At 36.4% G+C, this 26108-nt stretch overlaps 2 protein-coding genes across 5 annotated transcripts in view; one reads left to right on the top strand and one right to left on the bottom strand.

Moving 5' to 3' along the window:
- EML4 (EMAP like 4) overlaps window positions 1–26108 on the top strand; it is a 192028-nt gene that overhangs the window by 125531 nt on the left and 40389 nt on the right. For all 4 annotated transcript variants that reach the window (XM_036990811.2, XM_036990812.2, XM_017661038.3 and 1 more), the window contains 8 exons: window positions 9–119; window positions 1802–1897; window positions 5731–5865; window positions 5977–6112; window positions 17180–17331; window positions 18851–18976; window positions 19062–19193; window positions 19916–19983. In XM_036990811.2, coding sequence (XP_036846706.1) covers window positions 9–119; window positions 1802–1897; window positions 5731–5865; window positions 5977–6112; window positions 17180–17331; window positions 18851–18976; window positions 19062–19193; window positions 19916–19983 — 956 coding nt within the window. The remainder of the gene's footprint in view (window positions 1–8; window positions 120–1801; window positions 1898–5730; window positions 5866–5976; window positions 6113–17179; window positions 17332–18850; window positions 18977–19061; window positions 19194–19915; window positions 19984–26108) is intronic.
- Window positions 20809–21476, bottom strand: TNP1 (transition protein 1). Its single transcript, XM_073213974.1, has 2 exons — window positions 21247–21476; window positions 20809–21052 (listed from the first exon to the last, which is right to left on the bottom strand). Exons 1-2 carry the CDS (start codon window positions 21455–21457, stop codon window positions 21024–21026), a joined length of 240 nt encoding a protein of 79 aa, XP_073070075.1. The 5' UTR covers window positions 21458–21476; the 3' UTR covers window positions 20809–21023.

Below are 26108 nucleotides of genomic sequence, written 5' to 3'. Positions count from 1 at the left end.
TTTTGCAGCCTCTGCAACCCCATGTCAGAGTGTGGGATTCAGTTAATCTATCCACACAGCAAATTATTGGACTTGGAACTTTTGAACGTGGAGTAGGATGCCTGGATTTTTCAAAAGCAGTAAGTAAGAATTCTTAAAGAAGTAAATAGGCAAGCTGCACCAAAAAGAGAAAATAAGCTCAGTTTTGTATGTGTGTGTTCATAATATGTGGTAAGTTTTAATTGAAAAGTGAGATATTACTATTGCTTAGCAATAGACAGCATTTTAACCTGACTAATAAAGTACTTTGGTTTAGATAGGACCCAGGATATTACACTTAATTATATTTTATTTTGTTCTAAAATGCAATTTCAGTGTAGTAGCAGGAAATAGAGGAATACATCCATAGCATAGTACAGTTGAAATAAGCAATAGGATTTGCTTTCACTTCAGCTTGAATCATAGAGATCTATTTTAGTTAGGAAATTCAGACATGAAACTTGGCTGGTTCTGCACAAATATTGACTTTTCTTGATGCCGTCTTGGAGCAGTAGAAACAATCAGACCCTTGTATTCACTAAAATAATGAATTATCTTGGTTCTGAATTGACGACAACTTGAGTTTAAAATACAGTGTCTGGCAATCTTTCTAAGCCTTGAAGCTTTATTCTGAGGGGAAAATGAAACGTTACTCATTTAAACATTTTATTTGTTCTTGAGTTACATGTAATTATTTATACTGTATACAGGAGACTTTCTACATTTTAGGATTCATAATATAAATTTTCAGATATAAATGTTCCTCTAGATTTTATTGGGCTTCATTCATACTTTAGAATATGTTTATGTATTCACATTATCTCTTTAATTCCTAGCAATTAGCTACTATATTCTAGATTATGGGAGTTTTGTGGGACATGGAGAAAGAAGGCACATTTTTAGAACAGAAAAATAAATTTGGGTGGATATAGGAATTTTGCTGGCTTGAAGGCACTGATGTCAAGGGGGTTCCTGTTGAGTCAGGAATTGGGAGAAAGACATTTCAAAAAGGAGATAAGACAGAAAGAAACACTTCTACTACCTTCCCCCCCCTGAAATCTCTGTAGCAGGAACTGTTGTCATCTTGGTGATACCATTGTTAAAATATTAAGACTATCTTGGATTACCTCATGCTCCCAACTTTTCCTGGGCTGAAAGAAGAATAAAGAGTTACTCCAGTATCTCTCACTTTTCACCACAGTATTTCTTTGTTCTATATACATCATAAGGTTTATACTACAAATGCTACTAGAAAAAAAAAAGTTGAAGTCATCCACAGTTCAAACTGACTTAAATTATGTGAATAAAAATGGTTTCAGAGAAATAGAAAAGATTTTTATGTTTTTGTTTATCTTGTTTTTTCATGTTCATGTAAATTGGATACATCGTGGAAAGCAAATTGGCAAACTTTAAAATAGCTATTTAGTTTATTCCCTCAAACTATTAAAATGTAGTCAGGAGCAAACTTATGAAATCATGTATGTTTCACACCTGACTCAATAGAAAATACTTTCAATATGGTCAGCAAAGAAGAAGCATTAAGGTGCGGAAGGGATTTCTATCCCTAGATAATGAAAGTGGCTAGATGGCAAGTGGAAATAAACCTAGGGGAAAAAATTAAAAATAGAAAATATTTTTTTGAAAGAATCATTATATTTTTTAAGAAAATTTAAAGAACTTTGGATTATCTTAATGTTGAAAGTTTTACTAATATGGTATTTCTTCTTAGAAAATCTGCCTAACCTTAAAATTTTCAAATGCCTTTTTATTGACTTTTCTTCAGGATTCAGGTGTTCATTTATGTGTTATTGATGACTCCAATGAGCATATGCTTACTGTATGGGATTGGCAGAAAAAATCAAAAGGAGCAGAAATAAAGGTAAATCAAAAAATTTAAGTTAAGTATTATATTTAGGATTTCATTATTTGTTTTGTAGATCCTTGGAAGTATATTTCATATACTAAGTTGCAAGAGCACACCAACTGGCCATATTCATTAGATTTATTGATTTGTCATCATTCTTATAGTATTCTTAAGGTAAACTAATTAAGCAACTTCAGCTATTTCAGTGATACTTTAGGCACATTATGCTACTGAAATGCCAAAGTAGATGAAAATTAAGACTATACTTGGCTTCTTCTTTATAACAAAATTTGTTACTTTATTCAATCTTTGCAGATTTGCATATGTAATGATAAGGTTTTTGGTCTTAGTTCTGTTTGTGGGATTATTACATAAAATTCTACAGCATTTATAATTGCTGTAGAATAGTTTTTGATCCATTTGTGTGTATTAGGCTTTAACTTGTGAGAGAATATGAGGTTAGTAGTACAACTGTATTTGTATGGGTCAGAAATGGCCTCCCTCTGACAGGTTTTCAAAGGGATTTAAAGTGATGGGATGACTAAAAAAAGCCTATGCTATACTTGCTGTACTCTTAAATAACATATTCCTTGTCCATGCTCTCTATCAGCAGTTTTGTTCTGTGTAAACTTCAAGCTTTTAGCTTGTTGGTCAAAAAGAGGTTCATTTAAATAGTGTAAGTTAATTGTTTAAAAGAAGTAGAGGAGATTTGATTATATTTGAAAAGGAATATAACATGTCAGGAAACCTCAAACTTTGAAAAACATAACGAAGATACAGATTGTCTTTCAGCTATCATTCAGAGTAATTTAACATTGAAACACAGGGGAGTTACACTAAGTGAAATATGTGATTTTTATCCTTTGTAGTAAAGGCTACCATGAAGTCCTGTGGTTTTGCTACTGCTGGCTACTACTTGATCTCCTTTCCAGGACTTTAAATGTTGGTATTCCTCAGAGTTACATCCCAGGTCCTCTAGTGATACATCAGTTAACTCCAGTCCATATCTCTCTCACAGATTTAAACCTATATTTCTTGCCTGCTAAACATCTTTATTGGAATGTAGTCAAAACCAACGTGTCCAAATTTGTACTGATATTAGTTGTCTTCCTTACCCACCAACCAGTTTCTCCTCTTAGTGATTAACCACATTCCACTTAGCTGCCCAGCATGGAAACTTAGGCATCATTCATGACTTCTTTTTCCTCGTTTCTAACTGACCCAGTCAGTCAGCAAGTTCTCTCAACTGTGTGTCTCAAATGTCTGTAATAGAACTCTTTCCAGTGCAAGTAACTGCAAAACAGCTAACGCTTACTTAAAGAGAATTTATTGATTAATATTTGGGGAGGAAAAGAAATCTCTAGTAAAGGTCAGAGGGAGATCTTGCATTAGAAATGACTTGATTCAGGAACTGGATCACTTTATTCTCTGTCTCTACTCTTAGCTTCTCATTGTGTGTTGACCTTATTCTATTCTACTAAAAATGAGCTCTACCCTTGCTTAAGTCACAAGAATTTGGGAGTTGATACATAACTTGTTAATTCATGTAAGTTTAAACTTCAGTAAGGCAACTTTAAAACCTTATTGACAGAAATTAAAGATGACCTAAATAAATGGAGGAATATACAGTAATCATGGATAGAAGATAGTATTTTAAAGATGTTACAGCCCTGCATATTGATCTATATGTTCAAAATAGTCAGAACCCAGCATGATTGTTATAAAAGTGGACAAGCTGAGTATATTTGGAAATATGAAAGAGTAAGGTAGACAAAAGGGTTAATGAGGGTGTAAAGTAACTGGAACTCATATGTTGCTCCTTTGAAATGTAAATTGGTATAACCATTTTGAAAAACCAGCATTACTTACTGAAGTTGAACATATATATATATTCAATTGATGCACCCTGTTTTGTTCCTAGGTATAAGCCCAACAGAAGTATATACATGTGTTGACCAAGCAACTAGTAATCAAAAGTAATAATAGCAAAAAAAAAAAAAAAAAAAAAAAAAAAAGAAGGAAAGAAAAAGAAATTACCCAAATGCCCATCAGTATGGACAATGGCTAAAAAGACTGTGGTCTTTCCGTACATAGGAATACTATACAGCAATTAGAATGAGCGAATGACAGCACATGCACCAACGTGAAGTGAATGCCACACATGAAGGAGTACATGCTGTATGATTTCATTTAAACAAAACAGACAAAGCAATCTACACTGCTACAAATTAGGATCATGGTTATTTGAGCGACTAGAAGATAGTGACTAGAAAAGGGATCTGAGATGTTTCTGGGATTTTAGTAATGTTCTGTTTCTTGCTCTAGATGACTGTACAGAGGTGTGTTCAGTTTGTGAAAGTTTATTGAGCTATATATTTAGGATTTGTGTACTTTTCTGTGTTAGTACACATTAGTAAAAAGTTAAAATATCCTATAAGGCTATAGTGAGACCCAAAGTGATTTAATTTCATAGATTAGTTCACTTTATGTCTTGAATATCTTATTACTAGCACCATGGGTTAATTTTATAATCTTTGATTAATCATTTTGGCATAAGATTCAACTGTAAAGTAGTTTTGATTTTGTCCAAGTGAAAACTAAGGCTGTTGAATTAATTTTTGCAAGGCGTCACCCTGAAAGAGAAGTGACTAATTTTTGCTTTTATCTTTACAGTTTACTTTGACCTTCAAGGTATATATAGTTCAGTAGTAGTCATGGAGAATTATATAACAAGAAAAGATACTGCCATTTCCTTCATCTTACAGTCTGAATCTAGTTAAGGGAGAAAGGTATTCAGATTAGTATTTATGTGCTTATACAAGGCCCTTAAGCCCAAAGTTGAAACCTAAAATTTGCAGTAATATTGGAGCCATGGGAAAATTGTAAAGTTCAGATCAATTCTTTTAAATATTGTTTTACTAGTGTAAGACTATAAAATGTATTTTAACTCACTTTTTCATAAGATTACCATGTTTACCATGTTGGGCTGTAATGAAGAAATGCTTTCCTACACAGGAAGTTTTTCACTAAGTTAAAAAATGGACATTAATGGTCACCCTGCAGATAAACAGCAGCTAACAACAAATAGCTCTATAAGCATATAGATTTTACCTATTAAGCTAAGTATATTCTTTTACTGTAAAACATCAATTTAGTAAGAATTCAATTATGATTTATTGAACATACAGAAATAATTTTTTAAATATCCTTAATTCAATAATTTCAGTGAAAAAACTACTTGTAATTCCTTTGTGACACTCATGTCTGTTTTCTTCCTTTTTTACTCTAGTTCTTTTAAACAACACCTGTCTTTTCTAGGTATTTTTGAGGAAAGAACATAAAAGCTTCCTTGTTCTTTGTTTTTTCATTTTTGTAGGAATCAATAGTGACCATTTTATATTTATTTTTTAAGCTTTCAGCCTAAGGATGCATTTCTAAACCTCAGTAATGTTTTCTTGAATGCATGAATGGTCAATAATACAAAGAAAGATGAGACTGCTTTTCTTTTTTTTTTTAAATCAAAATGGCATGTGTTTTAAGAATGTACATTGCTCTTGTATTTGTTGGCTTTTCTCTGAATGTGCAAGAAATGAAAATAATCTAAAACTAATTTATATAAATAATACATGACTATAATAGTGTAGGTATTAATATAAGTACCATAAAAGATGATATAATTGTATGAGGACATTAAATTTAAATCATTACTCCAAAAATCTTCAGGAAAATAGATATCGAAAGAAAGGCATTTCCTCAAAATTTGTCCTTGTCTTTGTTGGTAGCTATAATTGGTACTTAATGGAAATAAGGGTGTACATTCATCTAAAATTCTATTTCTCTTTCCACAGACAACAAATGAAGTTGTTTTGGCTGTGGAGTTCCATCCAACAGATGCAAATACAATAATAACATGTGGTAAATCTCATATTTTTTTCTGGACCTGGAGTGGCAATTCACTAACTAGAAAACAGGGGATTTTTGGAGTAAGTATCAGAATGTTACAACTTCATTATAAAACTTAATTTTTAAATTGCTGGTAAGCATAAAATCGTCATGCCAAAGGGAAAACTAAAAATCTCATTCTTTCATTGTAGAAATATGAAAAACCAAAATTTGTGCAGTGTTTAGCATTCTTGGGGAATGGAGATGTTCTTACTGGAGACTCAGGTGGAGTCATACTTATATGGAGCAAAACTGCTGTTGAACCCACTCCTGGGAAGGGGACTAAAGGTACAGTACTCTCACATTAAAGTCATTCCTTTTAATTCTAATATACTGCAGTTGCAGTTGCATCTCTTAACCAGACCAAAAGAGAGAGAGCTGCAGTGAAACATTATGAAAGTCACCAAGGTACCTTGTGTTTTTATGATTCTTCATAATGACCTTTTTTAAAATTAAATTATTTACCCAAATATTTATTAAGCACATATAATCCACATTTGACTCTAGTGAACCTGTCTTTCCAGGAGGTTACTACAAATTAATTAGAAAGTGATGAATAGATATATGTTAACTTAAACTGTGTAAAGATTCAGAGATAAATCATCCTGATCTTCAGTGTTTTTTAAAGTCTTCACAAAAGGAATGGTATTTAAACTAAGACACAATGAATGTACAAGACTACAAAAGATACGGAACCTTGATCCCAGTATAGGGAAGTAGTACAAGCAGAGGGAGAAAGATGAATATGAATGTGAGGCATTCAAGATAGCATGAGTAAATTTGTCATGTAGAAAGAAGTGTGACAGAAACAAGATAACCAACCAAGGAAATTTGATTTTAACAAATCATAGTGTTTAGTAATTCCTATTATCTTTAATATATACTAACCATTGAAAATTCAAGTAATGATTAAAGATACAGACTTCTCTAAATTATCTTCAAGAATCCTTAAAACTGGTTGAGCTCACTATGGAAGAAAGAAGAGCTGTGAGGCCAACACTCCTTTATCTCACCATTAGCTGACAAGAAAAGAGCCTACAAGGATTACAGAAATGAGATTTTAAAACAAAGTAGTTAAAAGATAGAACTCTTTATCTAGTGACACTGAACAAGGGAAGAGAGAGTTTCTAGGCATATCAGTGCTGTAAGGAATTCAAGAAAAATGACAATCAGGAAAAGGTCACCTAGCTTGCAATTTCAATAGAACATGAAGGTTCTGGAACAGCTAAGTGTAAAATGGCCAGATTCAAAATGCAAAATTTTAAGAAGCGATGTTGAAAATGGAATGGGAAGTAGAGTTGCTAGAATCAACCAGCCTTTTTTTTTTAATTTTGGTATCATTAATCTACAATTACATGAAAGACATTATGTTTACTAGGCTCCCCCATTCACCAAGTCCCCCCCACATACCCCTTCACAGTCACTGTCCGTCAGCGTAGTAAGATGCTCTAAAATCACTACTTGTCTTCTCTGTGTTGCACAGCTGTCCCCGTGCCCCCCCACACTATACATGCTAATCATAATGCCCCCTTTCTTTTTCCCCGCCCTTATCCCTCCCTTCCCACCCATCCTTCCCAGTCCCTTTCCCTTTGGTAACTGTTAGTCCATTCTTGGGTTCTGTGATTCTGCTACTGTTTTGTTCCTTCGGTTTTCCTTTTTTCTTATACTCCACATATGAGTGAAATCATTTGGTACATGTCTTTCTCTGCCTGGCTTACTTCATGGAGCATACTACCCTCTAGCTCCATCCATGTTGTTGCAAATGGTAGGATCTGTTTTTTTCTTATAGCTCAGTAATATTCCATTGTGTATATGTACCACATCTTCTTTATCCATTCATCTACTGATGTACACTTACGTTGCTTCCATATCTTGGCTATTGTAAATAGTGCAGCGATAAACATAGGGGTGTATCTGTCTTTTTCAACCTGGAGTGCTGCATTCTTAGGGTAAATTCCTAGAAGTGGAATTCCTGGGTCAAATGGTAAGTCTATTTTGAGCATTTTGAGGAACCTCCATACTGCTTTCCACAATGCTTGAACTAATTTACATTCCTACCAGCAGTGTAGGAGGGTTCCCCTTTCTCCACACGTCGCCAACATTTGTTGATTGTCTTTTCTATGATGGCGAGCCTTACTGGTGTGAGGTGATATCTCATTGTGGTTTTAATTTGCATTTCTCTGATGACAAGCGATGTGGAGCATCTTTTTATGTGTCTGTTGGCCATCTGAATTTCTTCTTTAGAGAACTGTCTATTCAGCTCTGCCCATTTTTTAATTGGATTATTTGCTTTTTGTTTGTTGAGGTGCATGAGCTCTTATATATTTTGGATGTCAACCCTTTATCGGATCTGTCATTTATGAATATATTCTCCCATACTGTAGGGTACCTTTTTGTTCTATTCATGGTGTCCTTTGCTGTACAGAAGCTTTTCAGCTTGATATAGTCCCACTTGTTCATTTTTGCTTTTGTTTCCCTTGCCCGGGGAGATATGTTCAAGAAGAGGTCACTCATGTTCATGTCTAAGAGATTTTTGCCTATGTTTTTTTCTAAGAGTTTTATGGTTTCATGACTTACGTTCAAGTCTTTGATCCATTTCGAATTTACTTTTGTGTATGGGCTTAGACACTGATCCAGTTTCATTCTCTCACATGTAGCTGTCCAGTTTTGCCAGCATCATCTGTTGAAGAGACTGTCATTTTCCCATTGTATGTCCATGGCTCCTTTATCGAATATTAGTTTGGGTTAATGTTTGGAGTCTCTATTCTGTTCCATTGGTCTGTGGCTCTATTCTTGTGCCAGTACCAAATTGTCTTGATTATTGTGGCTTTGTAGTAGAGCTTGAAGTTGGGGAGTGAGATCCCCCCCCCACTTTATTCTTCCTTCTCAGTGATTGCTTTTGCTATTCGGGGTCTTTGGTGTTTCCATATGAATTTTTGAACTATTTGTTCCAGTTCATTGAAGAATGCTTTTGGTAATTTGATAGGGATTGCATCGAATCTGTATATTGTTTTGGGCAGGATGGCCATTTTAACAATATTAATTCTTCCTAGCCAGGAGCATGGGATGAGTTTCCATTTGTTAGTGACCTCTATAATTTCTCTTAAGAGTGTCTTATAGTTTTCAGGGTATAGGTCTTTCACTTCCTTGGTTAGGTTTATTCCTAGGTATTTTATTCTTTTTGATGCAATTGTGAATGGAATTGTTTTCCTGATTTCTCTTTCTATTAGTTCATTGTTAGTGTATAGGAAAGCCACAGATTTCTGTGTGTTAATTTTGTGTCCTGCAACTTTGCTGGATTCTGGTATCAGTTCTAGTAATTTTAGAGTGGAGTCTTTAGGGTTTTTTGTGTACAATATCATGTCATCTGCAAATAGTGACAATTTAACTTCTTCTTTACCAATCTGGGTTCCTTGTGTTTCTTTGTTTTGTCTAATTGCCATGGCTAGGACCTTCAGTACTATGTTGAATAACAGTGGGGAGAGTGGGCATCCCTGTCTTGTTCCCGATCTCAGAGGAAAAGCTTTCAGCTTCTCGCTGTTCAGTATGATGTTGGCTGTGGGTTTATCATATATAGCCTTTATTATGTTGAGGTACTTGCCCTCTATGCCCATTTTCTTGAGAGTTTTTATCATGAATGGATGTTGAATTTTGTCGAATGCTTTTTCAGCATCTATGGAGATGATCATGTGGTTTTTGTCTTTTTGTTGATGTGGTGGATGATATTGATGGATTTTCTAATGTTATACCATCCTTGCATCCCTGGGATGAATCCCACTTGGTCATGCTGTATGATCCTTTTGATGTATTTTTGAATTCTGTTTGCTAATATTTTGTTGAGTATTTTTACATCTACGTTCATCAGGGATATTGGTCTGTAGTTTTCTTTTTTGGTGGGGTCTTTGCCTGGTTTTGGTATTAGGGTGATGTTGGCTTCATAGAATGAGTTTGGGAGTATTCCCTTCTCTTCTATTTTTTGGAAAACTTTATGGAGAATTGGTATTATGCCTTCTCTGTATGTCTGATAAAATTCCGAGGTAAATCCTTCTGGCCCAGGGATTTTGTTCTTGGGTAGTTTTTTGATTACCGCTTCAATTTCATTGCTGCTAATTGGTCTGTTTAAATTTTCTGTTTCTTTCTGGGTCAGTCTTGGAAGGTTGTATTTTTCTAGGAAGTTGTCCATTTCTCCTAGGTTTCCCAGCTTGTTAGCATATAGGTTTTCATAGTATTCTCTAATAATTCTTTGTATTTCTGTGGGGCCCATCATGATTTTTCCTTTCTCCTTTCTGATTCTGTTGATGTGTGTTGATTCTCTTTTTCTCTTAATAAGTCTGGCTAGAGGCTTATCTATTTTGTTTATTTTTTCAAAGAACGAGCTCTTGGTTTCATTGATTTTTTCTATTGTTTTATTCTTCTCAATTTTATTTATTTCTTCTCTGATCTTTTTTATGTCCCTCCTTCTGCTGACCTTAGGCCTCATTTGTTCTTCTTTTTGCAATTTCGATAATTGTGACATTAGTCTATTCATTTGGGATTGTTCTTCCTTCTTTAAATATGCCTGGATTGCTATATACTTTCCTCTTAAGACTGCTTTCACTGTGTCCCACAGTAGGTGGGGCTTTGTGTTGCTGTTGTCATTTGTTTCCATATATTGCTGGATCTCCATTTTAATTTGGTCGTTGATTCATTGATTACTTAGGAGCATGTTATTAAGCCTCCAAGTGTTTGTGAGCCTTTTTGCTTTCTTTGTACAATTTATTTATAGTTTTATACCTTTGTGGTCTGAAAAGTTGGTTTGTAGGATTTCAGTCTTTTGGAATTTACTGAGGCTCTTTTTGTGGCCTAGTGTATGGTCTATTCTGGAGAATGTTCCATGTGCACTTGAGAAGAATGTGTATCCTGTTGCTTTTGGATGTAGAGTTCTGTCGATGTCTGTTAGGTCCATCTGTTCTAGCGTGTTGTTCAGTGCCTCTGTGTCCTTAATTATTTTCTGTCTGGTGGATCTGTCCTTTGGAGTGGTGTGTTGAAGTCTCCCAAAATTAATGCATTGCATTCAGTTTCCTCCTTTAATTCTGTTACTATTTGTTTCACATATGTTGGTGCTCCTGTATTGGGTGCATACATATTTATGATGGTTATATCCTCTTGTTGGACTGAGCTCTTTATCATTATGTAATGTCCTTCTTTATCTCTTGTTACTTTCTTTCTTTTGAAGTCTATTTTGTCTGATACTAGTATTGCAACACCTGCTTTTTTCTCACTGTTGTTTGCATGAAATATCTTTTTCCATCCCTTGACTTTTAATCTGTGCATGTCTTTGGGTTTGAGGTGAGTCTCTTGTAAACAGCATATAGATGGGTCTTGTTTTTTAATCCATTCTATTACTCTGTGTCTTTTGATTAGTGCATTCAGTCCATTTACATTTAGGGTGATTATTGAAAGATATGTACTTGTTGCCATTGTAGGCTTTAAATTTGTGGTTACCAAAGGTTCAAGGTTAGCTTCTTTCTATCTTACTGTCTAATTTAACTCACTTATTGAGGTATTGTAAACACTGTCTGATGATTCTTTATTTCTCTCCCTTCTTATTCCTCCTCCTCCCTTCTTCATATGTTGGGTGTTTTGTTCTGTGCTCTTTTTAGGAGTGTTCCTATCTAGAGCAGTCCCTCTAAGATACCCTGTAGAGGTGGTTTGTGGGAGGCAAATTCCCTCAACTTTTGCTTATCTGGGAATTGTTTAATCCCTCCTTCATATTTAAATGATAATCGTGCTGGATACAGTATTCTTGGTTCAAGGCCCTTCTGTTTCATTGCATTAAATATATCATGCCATTCTCTTCTGGCCTGTAAGGTTTCTGTTGAGAAGTCTGATGATAGCCTGATGGGTTTTCCTTTGTAGGTGACCTTTTTTTCCTCTCTAGCTGCCTTTAATACTCTGTCCTTGTCTTTGATCTTTGCCATTTTAATTATTATGTGTCTTGGGGTTGCCCTCCTTGGGTCCCTTGTCATGGGAGTTCTGTGTGTTTCTATGGTCTGAGAGGCCATTTCCTCCCCTAGTTTGGGGAAGTTTTCAGCAATTATTTCTTCAAAGACACTTTCTATCCCTTTTTCTCTCTCTTCTTCTTCTGGTCCTCCTATGATGCGAATATTGTTCCATTTGGATTGGTCACACAGCTCTTTTAATATTCTTTCATTCCTGGAGATCCTTTTATCTCTCTCTGCGTCAGCTTCTCTGCATTCCTGTTCTCTGTTTTCTAGTCCATTAATGGTCTCTTGCATCTCAACCATTCTGCTTTGAAGTCCTTCCAGAGATTGTTTTATTTCTGTATTCTCCCTCCTTAGTTCTTGCATATTTCTCTGCATGTCCATCAGCATGGTTATGACTTTTGTTTTGAATTCTTTTTCAGGAAGATTGGTTAAATCTACCTCCCCAGATTCCTTCTCAGGAGAGGATGTCGAAGGTGTCTGGGTTAGCCTGGTCTGGATCAAATTTCTTTGCATTTTCATGTTGATAGATGCAGTGGTATGCTATTGACTCATGTGTCAGCTGGGAGAGCCAAGACCATTTCCACTTGCTCCTGGCCTTTCTTTACTCTGACATCGGCAACCCCTAGCGGCTTGTGTTGGGCAATTGCACGTAGACTGGGTCTGTTTCTTGCCCAGCCACTATGGAGGAAGCTCCCTTCCTGTGGGCATGGCCAGCCTCAGGCTGCTGCTCTGCTATGGCGGGATGCCGGAGTGGGAACAGACAGGGGGGCTGTTTATCGCCATGAGGGTTCTCAGAGCTGCTGCCCTGGGGGTTAGGGTGCCCGTAGTTCCCCAGGATTTCCAGCTGCTGGGCTAAGTGTCCCGGGATGCTTCCATCCAGCTGTGGGGTCCCTGTTCCTTTAAGACTTTCAAAAAGCACTTGCTTTTCATTGTCCCAGGGGCGCCAACTGCGGGGACCCGCTCACAGGTCTTACTGTCCTGTTTCCCTAGTATCCAGCACCCCACGCCTGGGTGCAGATGGGTAGGGCTGGCTATTTAGCAGTCCTGGGCTCCTTCTCCCTCCCCGCTCTGACTCCTCTCCTCCTGCTGGGAGCTGGGGTAAGGGGCGCTCGGGTCCCACCGGGCTGCGGCTTGTATCTTACCCCCTTCACGAGGCACTGGGTTCTCGTGGGTGTGGATGTGGTCTGGCTGTTGTCCTGTATCTTACGGTCTCTCTTTTAGGGATAGTTGTTTTTGTTGTATTTTCAAAAATATATGCTTTTGGGAGGAGATTCCTACTGTCCTACTCATGCCGCCATCTTGGCTCCACCCCCCTCAACCAGTCTTTTTTAAGGTTGCCTAAAACACCATAGTAAAATGGGAATTGCTGATGGGAAGACTGAAAATCTTAGAGAGATGAGAATAGATGGATTTGGGCCCAAGAGGAAAGATTATCCTTGCAAAAGAGCAATACCTAAATTTCATTTTGAGACTGGAGCTTTAGAAGGCTGAGATATCTTATGTGGGTAAATGGTAGAGGTCATGCAGGATGACATTGTTCTCAGTAAAAGCAGCTCTCTGTTACAGAATTGAAGTTTTTATTTTTAATGGACAATGTAAGAACAATATAGTAAAATATCACATAATCAGACTCCATTACTTCAGAATTCTACTTGTTAGAATTAAGATCCAGCTGAACTTTGACTTGCCCATAAATATTAGATTTATTATAATAAATGAATAGTAAATCTAAAGGCTCGTAAATTTAGAGGTATCATTTTTACAGACAATTAGTGGTTAAATTATCCTTATCAACTCATGAAAGCCTGTTTCCAAGGACTTTTTCTTAACAGCTGTTGTAACAGAGTTATGTGTTATATAGAAAGATGGTCCTAGTTATTACATTTGCAGCACATTCCCTACCTTTCTCTCCTTTTCCCAACATAGCAACAGACTACAGGATTCAGTCTCCCCTGGGCTGGGTCTAGGGGTATCTGAGGGCAATATGCATGGCCATGTGATTAAAATGGGAAAGGGGAGGAAAAAAGAATAAACTCCTAGTGTGGTCTCCAATCTTTTCTTTTTCTCACTACAGCGCCTCTTCCCAGCTCTAGTAGTAGGCCTTGGCATTCATTCAGTTTTATCTCAAATTGATTTTCCTCAGAAATAAAGAAATGTTTTATTTTTAAGTTCCATTTGCACCCAATTATATAGGTGTACTTTGACCTTTTCTGTGGTAGATGAAAAAATTAAAGGAAGGGCATTGAAAATAATCTTTTATCCAACCCTATTCTTTTTATTACTGTGTTAAAATGTTAAAATTGAAAAAATATCCAGAATACTATATATTTCCTTCAAAGTAGAAAATATGAGAGACGTTCTAAAATGAGTGGGCTGGGAGCAGAGAGGGATTCTTTATCACCACCAATAGGTGGTAGCAGTACAAAGAACACTAGCTAGACCACAGTCTCTCAGAATGCCCCAAAAAAATTAATGAAAGAGAGAGAGAGAAAGTGACAGGGAACTGACCTGGGGTTCTTGAGGTGTTTCCCCTCAATTGGCAGAGCAGCATGCCCTGGTTTCTCTTATTCATCTACCTCACCTTAAACATACTGAAACAACTAATTTCTTTGGCCTCTCTGGAGTCTGCATCAGACCATGGAACTCACCACCAGTGCCTTTGGAGTAAGGGAATCCTGTTCCCCTCATCAGAAGGAAAGAACCAATTAACATGTCCCACCCTTCCTAATAGGCTTTCACAGGACGAATGCAATATCTGGCGTTTGGTGCTGTTTGAAAATAATTTGTTAAACATTTTATTAAAGAAATGACTTTAATCTTACATTTGGGTATCAGCATAGGAGTAAAGATTGAGTAATACTGATCAAAGCACTGTTTTCACTGAAATGTGGGATTTGAATATAACATTGTAGATTTCTTGTGTTCTGCAGATTTAATATGGTATTTTTTAGGAGATAATACCAGTGTCTTCCATATCCATTCACTGAATTTCTCAGTTTGGCAACTGAATTAAACTAGACATATTCAAAGTTAAAAAAGTAGTCCTTAAATGTATTACCATTACCAGTGACCTTGATCTCTATCACTGGCCATTGAATTCATTCTTAGCCTCCTTCATTCAAGTTAGGTTCAAAATTCACATATGAGAAGGATGGCAGTAGTTGAGGATTCTTAAGAAAAAAGAACAAAAGTATTATCAAACTACCTTTCCCACTTATTTCTCTTTTCCTTTTCCTGGTACATTTGTTCAATACCAGAAATGCCAGAAACAGCATTGTATGTTAAAACGTTGACTTAAGTTGTTGACATATTATGCTCGGACACTGAGCAGTTTGGACATAAATGTACCCTTCATTAGCTTTAATGTGTGTTGAGGTAAGCAGGGAGAGGTAATTTTTATTTTAATTAATGTCTGAGAAACTTGTGGCTTAGCCTTTGTGCAAAGAAAACTTGCATATACACATACAGGAAACAGGAAATCTAATCTTATAAACTGCTGGGAACCTGAAATGGCCTGTATTATCCTCTACTACCTGACTGCCCCTATTATGGGCAAACTTGCTAAGAATTTTGTTTCTTCCTGTAAGTTTCAGATTTTCAGTTCTGTAGGTAGGACTGGGAAGGATTTGGTGGATGCAATGAAGTGTGTAAACCCAAATTAAAACAAATGCTCAAAGTGTCTTTTTTTAAATTACTGCCAAAAATTTCAGTAGGTTGATCCAGTTTGCATATTCCTAATAGAACATTTCTGTACCCATGGCAGTTCTTACCAAGCAAAATTTGAGCATCGTGTGGTATCATATCTGATAAAGGGACATTTTGGGGTGGCAGAAGTAACTTCATAGCTAATCCTTTTAGTCTAGTAAGTAGGTGAAAAACCAAAACTCTGTTTTATGTCTGATAAGCTCTGTATGTTTTCTTCCTCCAAACCATTTTTCCTTACCTAAAAATGTAAATTAACAGGAATATTCAAAATAATTAAAGTCTTATTGAGCTATAATTAACATAACAAGCTTTGTATAGTTTAAGGTGTACAGCATAGTGATTGGATACATGTATATATTTTAGAATGACTACCACAGTAAGTTCAGTTAACATACATCAACCTCGCAGAGTTACAGGTTTTTCTATTGTGATAAGGACCTCTAAGTTGTACTCTCAGCAACTTTCAAGTATACAATACAGTATTGTTAACTATAGTCACCATGCTGTGCATTAAATTCTCAGAACTTATAACTGGACATTTGTACCTTTTGACCACTTTCACCCATCTTCCCATTGAATAATTTTTAAACTTATAATTCTTTTCATTTTTCCAAGGGACCTAAGGTCTATTTATTGATTTACTTTGGCAAGGTTTAGATAAGGTTTTACCTTCCCATTTTGAATGTGGTAACTAGTACTTCAAAATACCAACTTCCAAAAAAAGCTTTATTTTTGCTCTGCCAGCCTCACTAGTCAGCAAAGTTTCCTTGAATAAGGCATTGTGAACACCAAAGAAAAACATTTGAGTACTACCCTAATTCTAAAGAATCTGATTACATTATATATTTATTTTTTCATTCAATCAATCTCCGCATGGACTTGACCTAAAATATTTTTCTCATACCTGTCTTATCCCTCCCTGGGTACTTGTTAAGTACTATGAGTGTACAAGAAAGCTGAGATGTCTTTCAGTCATCAAACTGGTACAGTTGGACCAATTTTAAAAATACTAAAATACTTGTTTGGTTAGTCAGAAGCCACCAGTGCCCACTTCTGCCCCAATATCTTCCCTAGTTCCCCATATCTAAGCAAATAAGGGGTTAATCCTTGGCAGAGCAAAAGGCCTCCAGGTCAGCAGTGGTTGTTAAATGTTAAATATGACTGATACCTCAAAAGGAAATGAAGGCTTTTTTGCTTCCTTCAGAGGAACATTGAGTGAAGATGTGAGTCCTAGTCACAGCTTTGTCAATAAATAACTATGTGTCATTGTCTAAGCCACTTCTGTACCTCTGGGTCCTCAGTTCTAAAACCATAATAGTAGTACCTTATCTAATGACTATATAAAATGATTATAAGAGATAGTTAAGTTCTGAGGCTAAAATATCCTTCATGGTCTATGGTACTACTTTAGCTTACCTTTTTAAAAAAATGTATTTTGAAGTATTTTCAGAGTTACTAAAAATTAACGTAAATGCCAAAGATTGTATTAAGTTTCACTACCTGCCTTGCAGACAACTTGCTGAAAATAGGTTTTTGTGTATTGAATCATAGGAACTTAACAACTATTCACATTGTAGTTCTATTAAAGTTTTCTCCTGAAAAGATACTAAATTCTGATGGAAATGTTATCACTAGTGTTTTTGTCTTTCCCTTTTCATATTAGGTGTTTATCAGATAAGCAAACAAATCAAAGCTCACGATGGCAGTGTGTTTACACTTTGTCAGATGAGAAATGGTATGTTATTAACTGGAGGAGGGAAAGACAGAAAAATAATTTTGTGGGATCATGATCTGAATCCTGAAAGAGAAATAGAGGTAAGAATGAAAATGGAACATGAACATTTAAAAATGTTAAAGGCCCTCTTAAGTCACATCTTTTGTGTCACATTAAAATGACACACTTTTCTGGGAAATTGTTGTACATTTCTTGTCATTTCATTCCCTCAAAAAACAAAACAAAACAAAAAGACCATTCACTAAACAAAATAATCTGAAAGAATTAAAAAAAAAAGATTGGCAGGATAATTAACTTGCCTGTTATTTCTGAAATTAATTTTTAGTGATCCAAAACTATAACCATGCAAACTAAAATTCAGCAAATATTCATCAGATACTATATCCACTGCCAAGGCATACAAAATGGCCAGTTTAATTTTAAAACTTGAATGTAATCTTTTAAACAATGGGACTAAAAACCTGATAGGTATTATCAATGAAATCAATGTGCTCATTGAAAATTTACATAATTGAATTAGGTCTCAAGAAATGAAATGGTTAAGAATAATAGTATTTTAGGTCAGTGATTCTCAAAGCAAGGGCAAATCTCACAGAATTTAATGTTGCTTCTGTTTTTTGGTGACTGAAATTTTTAATTTATACTGTTTTTAACACAAAACATGGTTTCCAGATAAAATCTCTAAAAAAGAGAATCCTAATAGTATTGCTTTGGGTTTTTTTTTCCAAGAATATAGATAAGAAAGAGTTGTTTATCACAACCTGTGTTATTTCCATATAGTGGAAATGCCATCTCCTTTACTATTTCTTTTCTTCACAGAAAACTCATATCCTTTGTAATCAAAAGCTATCCCATCAAGTTAATTCCTCCCTTTGCCATTTCCAACATAAACTGGATTACTGTTAGAATAGTTCTTTGTGCTTTTAGGAGTCATTTGGATCCTACTTCAAAAAGAAGAAATCAATTGCATTGTTTCAGGAAGAGTCATTCTTTGAGCTTATTGTATTTTTAATAAAACATTGACTAAGAGTATACCATGTAGTACATTAAATAAGATTGATCTCCCAAGGAGTCCTATTAATGCATTATAACACTTTATAGTATATTGCTTTTTAGTTTACAAAGAAATGCCATATATGTTATTCTTGTATTTTGATCCTTACAACAATCAAGAGTAGGTATAGGGCATGTATTATTATTATTATTATCTCCATATTACAGATAAGTTTTGTCTTGGGCTAAATGACTTCACCCAAAGTAAAGTAACTTGTAAGTAACAAAAACAGACCACGTTCTTGATAAAATAGAACCTACTCCTTTTTCCCCTACTGCTAACACATAACTCTTGAAACCATATAAAATATAAACTTCAATAGACTGAAAGCAAAGAATGTTGAAAAGAATGCATTATAACTTCTGTGTAATAAAATGTAATTGTATGAACAAGTAAATCACTATTAGCATAATATTAGCATATTACTTTCAAATTTGGAGTTCTGTCATTTATTACCTCATAAATTGCTTACAGCTATAAATGCTGTCCACAGGTAGTAATAATTGCATTTTACTATGCATATGATTTCAAATTTATTTTTTCAGGTTCCTGATCAGTATGGAACAATCAGAGCTGTAGCAGAAGGAAAGGCAGATCAATTTTTAGTAGGCACATCACGAAATTTTATTTTACGGGGAACATTTAATGATGGCTTCCAAATAGAAGTACAGGTAATGTTTATGATTTTAATAATTAACTGAATATTTTTCATGATAATTTTTGTTTCTTACAACAAAGTGTGCATTTCATTTTCAGGGTCATACAGATGAGCTTTGGGGTCTTGCCACACATCCCTTCAAAGATTTGCTCTTGACATGTGCTCAGGACAGACAGGTGTGCATGTGGAACTCAGTGGTACACAAGCTGGAATGGACCAGGCTCGTAGATGTGAGTAAAGCAAAATGCGATTATAATCTCCCCACAGAAACTCCCTAATTGGGAAATTGGCAGCAGCAAAAGAAAAAGGACTCAGCATTGGCTAAAAACAAGTGTACTTACATAGTTTAGTAAGGGAATGGTGTAGGGGAAAGTGGTTTAGTCACAAAGTATAACATGAACCCACTCTAAAAAAGCAGATTAGCAGGGTAAGAGCTCAATTTTTCCTTAGTTTTAGTAGTAAAAATCTTAAAGATTTCATATGTTTATGGAGCATTATTTTGGAAATGTGTGGGCCTCTGGTGGTGTTGCAGTCAGATTTAGTAAGTGCTGCTCACTAACAGACTCTATCTTCTTTTTGAACTGGTCTCTTACTGTATTTTCTCCCTACCCCACCCAGATGTCCACCTTGTCTAGCTCAAAAGGTATATACAGATTCCTTATAGTCTCTGAAGAACTGTGCACATGTTTGTTATTATCCTCATTAGTGTTCCACTGCCTAGCCACAAGCTAGTTGTCCTTTCCCCTCACTACTCTACCAGCATACCCCCTTCTGCTCTGAAATTCTTTTTCTTCTCATATCCATGTGGTATTTCCCATTGGCTACAGTAAAGTTGATTGGAATTCCATGTTCATATAAAACAAGATACTTTCAAATATGTTTTTGCCACTGTTCCCTAGATCTAGGGAGACTTTCTCATGTACCCCCCAACAGCTGTCTGTCTCTCTTCTAGGAACCAGGACACTGTGCAGATTTTCATCCAAGTGGCACAGTGGTGGCCATAGGAACGCACTCAGGCAGGTAGGGTCTTTAAGGGAAATGTGAGCTGAGTAATCTGAAGTGGTGGGATATTTAACCATTACTCAGGAATGTTCTCAATCTGATCTGGAGAATTAATCTTTTAAGTGGCATATTAATATGCTTATTGCTCTTATCTGTTTTATAGACTCATTCAGTCATTCAGTAATTATTTGTTGAGTGCCTGCCATTTGTTAGACACTATTAAGGATGTTCAGGCTTCATCAGCATACAAAAAAATCCCTGCCCTTGTGGAACTAACATTTTAGTGTGTGTTGGGGGTGGAGGCAGAATAAAAAATGAATATTTATAAGTTAAGTTAGAAAATGTTGAGCCATGGGGGTGGGGACGAGGGTTGAGCATAGGAAAAGTGACTGGGGGTGCAGTTGCAAAATGGTAAATAGGGTGGTCAGGAGAGACATCACTGAAAAAGTGATAACTCAGACCTGACCCTTTGAAATTTTCTGTGATATCAGAATTGTCATTAAGGAAGGGAACTGAGGTTGAAATAAGTCAGTTGACACTTTTTTGAAGTTGTTAGTGCTATAGCTTTGTCAGCCTGTCTTTTTAATGCTACACAGATAGAATAAAGGTCTGTTTCCTGTGCTAATTACTTGTCTTTGTAGACCTTATATATAGTACCTTTCCAAAGTTATTAATTAAGTACATATACTTATTATCTATATATTTTTAATTGAGTCCTTATTATTCCCTCTTCTATTAAGTAGCCCTCATCACAAATAATTTATTTATATTAAAAAGGCAGAGGAAAAATATGAAATCATTTTCTATAAATTAAACCCACAGAAAATGTGGAGTGCTGATTTCTTTTTTTTTTTTTTTCAGTTTTCAAAATTTTATTGAGATGTTGGGGAGAAACAACCAACATATACATTCCTCATTTCATTACAGTTGGATTTTACCCACAGGATAGGGTCTTCTCTGGCTTTGATCTGACTTCACATCTCTTTGGTACTCCCCTTCTGCGCTCTTGGCTGCCTGGTGTGGTTTGAAGCCCAGCACAGCAGAGCCCGTGGGTGGGATCACAAGTGGGAGCAGTAATGGCGTTTGCCTGTGGGGGAAGGACATATTTGCAACGGGGACACCAGTTAGAACACACCCATGCAGCCTCTTGCTGCCCACACGTGAATGTAATCAGAAATGAAGTCCTCAGGCTGAGTGTGAGGCTCCTGTGAGAGTTAACTCCAGCAGGGGCAGCCTGGGACATCCAGCTCCCCCACGTTTGGCTGCTCATCCCTTACTCACCATCATCTCGCTTTCTATTCTTCAGGCTGCCCTTCTGGTATTTTCTCTTGTTGCCACCTCTCTTGACTCCCTTGTGAGGAGCTCGGCTCTTGCCCCTCCTCATGCCATGGCTCTTTGCTTTACGGCTGGTCGACATTGTAATTTCTGCCAAAAGGAGGGGCTTTGCAAGGCCCAGAGGCCCCGAGTGTGGGGTATTTAAGGCCTTGGCCATTGTGACTGTGCAGGTGCATGACCTAGCAGCTGGGTGGGGTCCCACTGTGATGTCACTAGCTTTTTTACCCTTTGGTCATATATGTGAAATAAGGTGGCCCCTTGAAACCAGCTCAAGGCTACCCTCAATTTTGAGGTCCTTTTGATGGTAAATGAAGCTTTTTAGATAGGTGTTACTGAGCAACTAAATTCCAGCCCTATACTGGGCCATCTGGGGAGTACCAGAGACCATTAAATACAGTACCTTCTGTCTGTAGAGAATTTAATGGTTGTTGAATGTCGGGAGATGTATGTGGGTTTAAGTCTCTCTTACAGCACTGGGATATAAATGACTTCTCTAAGGACATGACTTTAGGAAATCCAATTCAGTATGATCCAAATACAAATATTCCTTCTCTTCCATGCAAACCAGGATTGCTCAGCCTCAGCACTGCAGACACTATGGGCTGAGTAATTTCATGGGGGTGTTTGGGTTGGCTTCAGTGTCAGCCGTCCTGGAGTGAGGACAGAGCAGGCCGAGCATTGGACCCTGCTACCCCAGGGCTGCTGAGCCAACAGTATGGTGTTAGAACACCATCATGAGTTCATTCCTAACCCTTAGTGGAGCTGGAGAACTGGCTCTTTCTTGAGACTTGGCTGCTAATCCAGACTGCTGTCTCCTCACTTTTTTTTTTTATTAAGGTATGATTGATATACACTCTTACGAAGGTTTCACATGCAAAAACGTGGTTACTACATTTACCCATATTATCAAGTCCCCACCCATACCCCAATGCAGTCACTGTCCATCAGTGTAGTAAGATGCCACAGATCCACTATGTGCCTTCTCTCTGCTACACTGTTCTCCCCATGATCCCCCAGACCATGTGTACTAAACATAATACCCCTCAATCCTCTTCTCCCTCCCTCTCCACCCGCCCTCCCACACCCCTCCCCTTTGGTAACCACTAGTTCATTCTTGTAGGCTCTGAGTCTGCTGCCATTTGGTTCCTTCAGTTTTGCTTCATTGTTACATGTGGAGTGCTGATTTCTAATGAAGTGTAACTATTGTGAACATACTTCTGTGAATATTGTTGTTTATATGACAGGTATTTCAAATCAGCCAGTTCATTTAATTCTAATTAAATTTAGTCAAGAAGAGGTTTTATTTAATAGCAACTTTTTCCCTTTAGCTGTTGCATACAAATTAACACCTCTGGAAACTTAGAACATTCAAATTCCTTCACATATAGTGCTACTAAATCTTTCAGAAGCATGGAAAATATGGTCTTTACATTAAAGGTAAACTTTGCAATGTGAATATGTAACTAGAGATGGCAACTGAGTGGTTCTGAAATAACCGATTTGTAGAATTGGGCTGCTTGGGAGAATAATTGGTAATGACTTGCAAATACAGATGGCTTTGTTATCTCAAATTTCCCCAGACCACATGTCAGTCACAGATTATTACATAGACTTGAACTAAATAGACAGGTGTATGACAGATTGTTCTGTAGGAGTTGGAGGCAATTATTTTCTATTATACCCAAAAAATTAGTCTTAAGCACATAAGTAACAACCTGAGCCATGGTACTGAACTGGTTTTCAGAAAATTACAACAGAGTTCACCTCAGATCTATTTTTCGGGCAGCTTGAATTAATACCACAAATGCTAAAATCAGTGAAGTAAGTGTAAGAGGTACCATTTATTCAGTATCTAACAGGCCTTGTACTAAACTCTTTTATATGTTACTTTAAATCATCATGAGAGCACAACAAAATACTAATATTTCATGGCACAGACAGGAAACTAAAGCCTATGGAGTTGGTCACTGTGACTGAGCTGGAGTCTGAACTCAGGTTTATATTCCAAAGCTGACCTCTTTCTCCTACTCCACCAGTACTTTGCAATGTGCTTTACAGTGTTGTAGTGTTACTTAGAAAGTATTGTAAGGATAGTTTACCTCTGAAGGTTTAATTACTTGCTGATATATTTTAAAAGGCATTTACCCTATGATGGCATTAAACACTGAAAGGAGTCTCTGGGCTAGAGGAATTTGAGTCATTAAGAAACAGCACTTGATTGGATATGTGGAGGGTGTGTGTGTGTGTGTGTGTGTGTGTGTGTGTGTGTGTGTGTAAATACATATAATATATACACATAATGCAGATACCCAGTTTTTAAGGAAAAATGGTCTGAAATTTAAACTCACTGAAATTGGTTTCTAACATTTATGTAGCTGTGATGTCATTAATAAGCGTAAAATCAAAAGTCACTCAATTCAGGTAACTTAAAGTTAAGCTAATTAATTTTCTTGGATCTGTAAGCACAAAATACCTTATAAATGAGAGTGATATAAATAAAAAGTGTTAGCAGTCAGTCCTTTCTGGTGTGGAGCTGGAGATATTTAGAATCAGGAGGAGATGTAGTTATCAGTGTTCACTCTATACATAACTCCTGTCTTTGGTTTTACAATCTGGTTAGATTCTTGATTCTTAGAGAACTTTCTCTATTAATTTATTCATTCATCATTCATTCAGTTGGTTATTATTAAGGTGTCATTGATATACAATCTTATGAAGGTTTCATATGAGCAACATTGTGGTTACTACATTCACCCATATTGTGAAGTCCCCACCACATACCCCGTTACAGTCACTGCCCATCAGCATAGTAAGCTGCTATAGAGTCACTACTTGTCTTCTCTATGCTATGCTTCCTTCCCCATGCCCTCCCTACATTATGTATGCTAATCATAATGCCCCTTAATCCCCTTATCCCTCCCTTCCCACCCATTCTCCCCAGTCCCTTTCCCTTTGGTAACTGTTAGTCCATTCTTGGGTTCTGTGAGTCTGCTGCTGTTTTGTTCCTTCAGTTTTTGCTTTGTTGTTACACTCTACAGATGAGTGAAATCATTTGATACTTGTCTTTCTCTGCCTGACTTATTTCACTGAACATAATACCCTCTAGCTACATCCATGTTGTTGCAAAAGGTAGAATTTGTTTTCTTCTCACTGCTGAAAAATATTCCATTGTGTATATGTACCACATCTTCTTTATCCATTCATCTACTGATGGACACTTAGGTTACTTCCATATCTTGGCTGTTGTAAACAGTGCTGCAATAAACATAGGGGTGCATATGTCTTTTTGAATCTGGGATCTTGTTGTCTTTGGGTAAATTCCTAGGAGTGGAATTCTTGGGTCAAATGGTAATTCTATTTTTAGTTTTTGAGGAACCTCAGTATTGCTCTCCACAATGGTTGAACTAATTTACATTTCTACCAACAGCGTAAGAGGGTTCCCCTTTCTCCTCATCCTTGCCAGCATTTGTTGTTTCTTACCTTTTGGATGTTGGTCATTCTAAATGGTGTGAGGTGATATCTCTTTGTAGTTTTAATTTGCATTTCTCTGATAATTAGTGATATGGAGCATCTTTTCATATGCCTGTTAGCCATCTGAATTTCTTCTTTGGAGAAGTGTCTGTTCAGATCCTCCACCCATTTTTTAATCAGGTTATTTGCTTTTTGGGTCTTGAAGTGTGTGAGTTCTTTATATATTTTGGTTGTTAACCCCTTGTCAGATATGTCATTAACAGATATATTCTCCCATAGTGTAGGATGCCTTTTTGTTATACTCACTGTGTCCTTTGCTGTACAGAAGTTTTTTAGTTTAACACAGTCCCACTTGTTCATTTTTTATTTTGTTTCCCTTGCCCAAGGAAGTGCGTTCAGGAAAAGGTTGCTCATATTTATATTCAACGAATTTTCACCTATGTTTTCTTCTAAGAGTTTTATGGTTTCATGACTTACATTCAGGTCTTTGATCCATTTTGAGTTTACTTTTATGTATGGAGTTAGACAATAATCCAGTTTCATTCTTTTACATATAGCAGTCCAGTTTTGCCAACACCATTTGTTAAAGAGGCTGTCATTTCCCCATTATATATCCATGGCTCCCTTATCAGATATTAATTGGCCATATATGTGTGGGTTTATATTTGAGCTCTCTACTCTTGCATTTCCCATTTGTTTTTAATTTTTCACAGGTCTGTGAATACCTGGCTATACTTTCTAAAACTCAAAGTTCCTCAGTGGTAGCCATTCAGATTATTGTCACTTGACCCTAAGCCTGTAAAGGAATTTAGGGCAAGGTATTTTTTTTTAAAGTATAACCCATCACAGGTATAAATTGTACATGATCCAGAAAAGGTAATCTGGAGAATATTTAAAGATTTCTTCATGTCTATATCTAGAAATCTCCTTGTAATCAAGAAGTAAGTCCAAGTGCAAATAAATTATCACAGTGATAAGTAAAATTACCATTTTCCAAAGAATAATACTAGTACAATTTCTAGGTGAAAAAAATACATAGCCCTAAGTGGACATAGCCCTTAATATGCTAATCCTTACAGAGTAAGCTTTATATAGTTTATAACCTGTAACAGCTTTATTGAGACACAATTCATAGACCATAAAATTCATCCAATTAAAGTGTACAATTCACTCATTTTTAATAAGTTCACAGGGTTGTGTAACCATTTCACAGCTAATTTCAAAACATTTTCATTACCCCCCCCTCAAAAAAAAATACCCTGTTTACCCATTAGGAGTCACTCCTCATTATATCACCCACTTCCCCCCCTGCCTTAGGCAACTGATCTACTCTTTGT

Source organism: Manis javanica, chromosome 1 (genome assembly GCF_040802235.1).
Source record: "Manis javanica isolate MJ-LG chromosome 1, MJ_LKY, whole genome shotgun sequence".
In the NCBI taxonomy this organism is placed as follows: domain Eukaryota; kingdom Metazoa; phylum Chordata; class Mammalia; order Pholidota; family Manidae; genus Manis; species Manis javanica.
The sequence above is the reverse complement of the archived record's forward strand: the minus strand, read 5'-3'. Positions and strand labels throughout refer to the sequence as shown.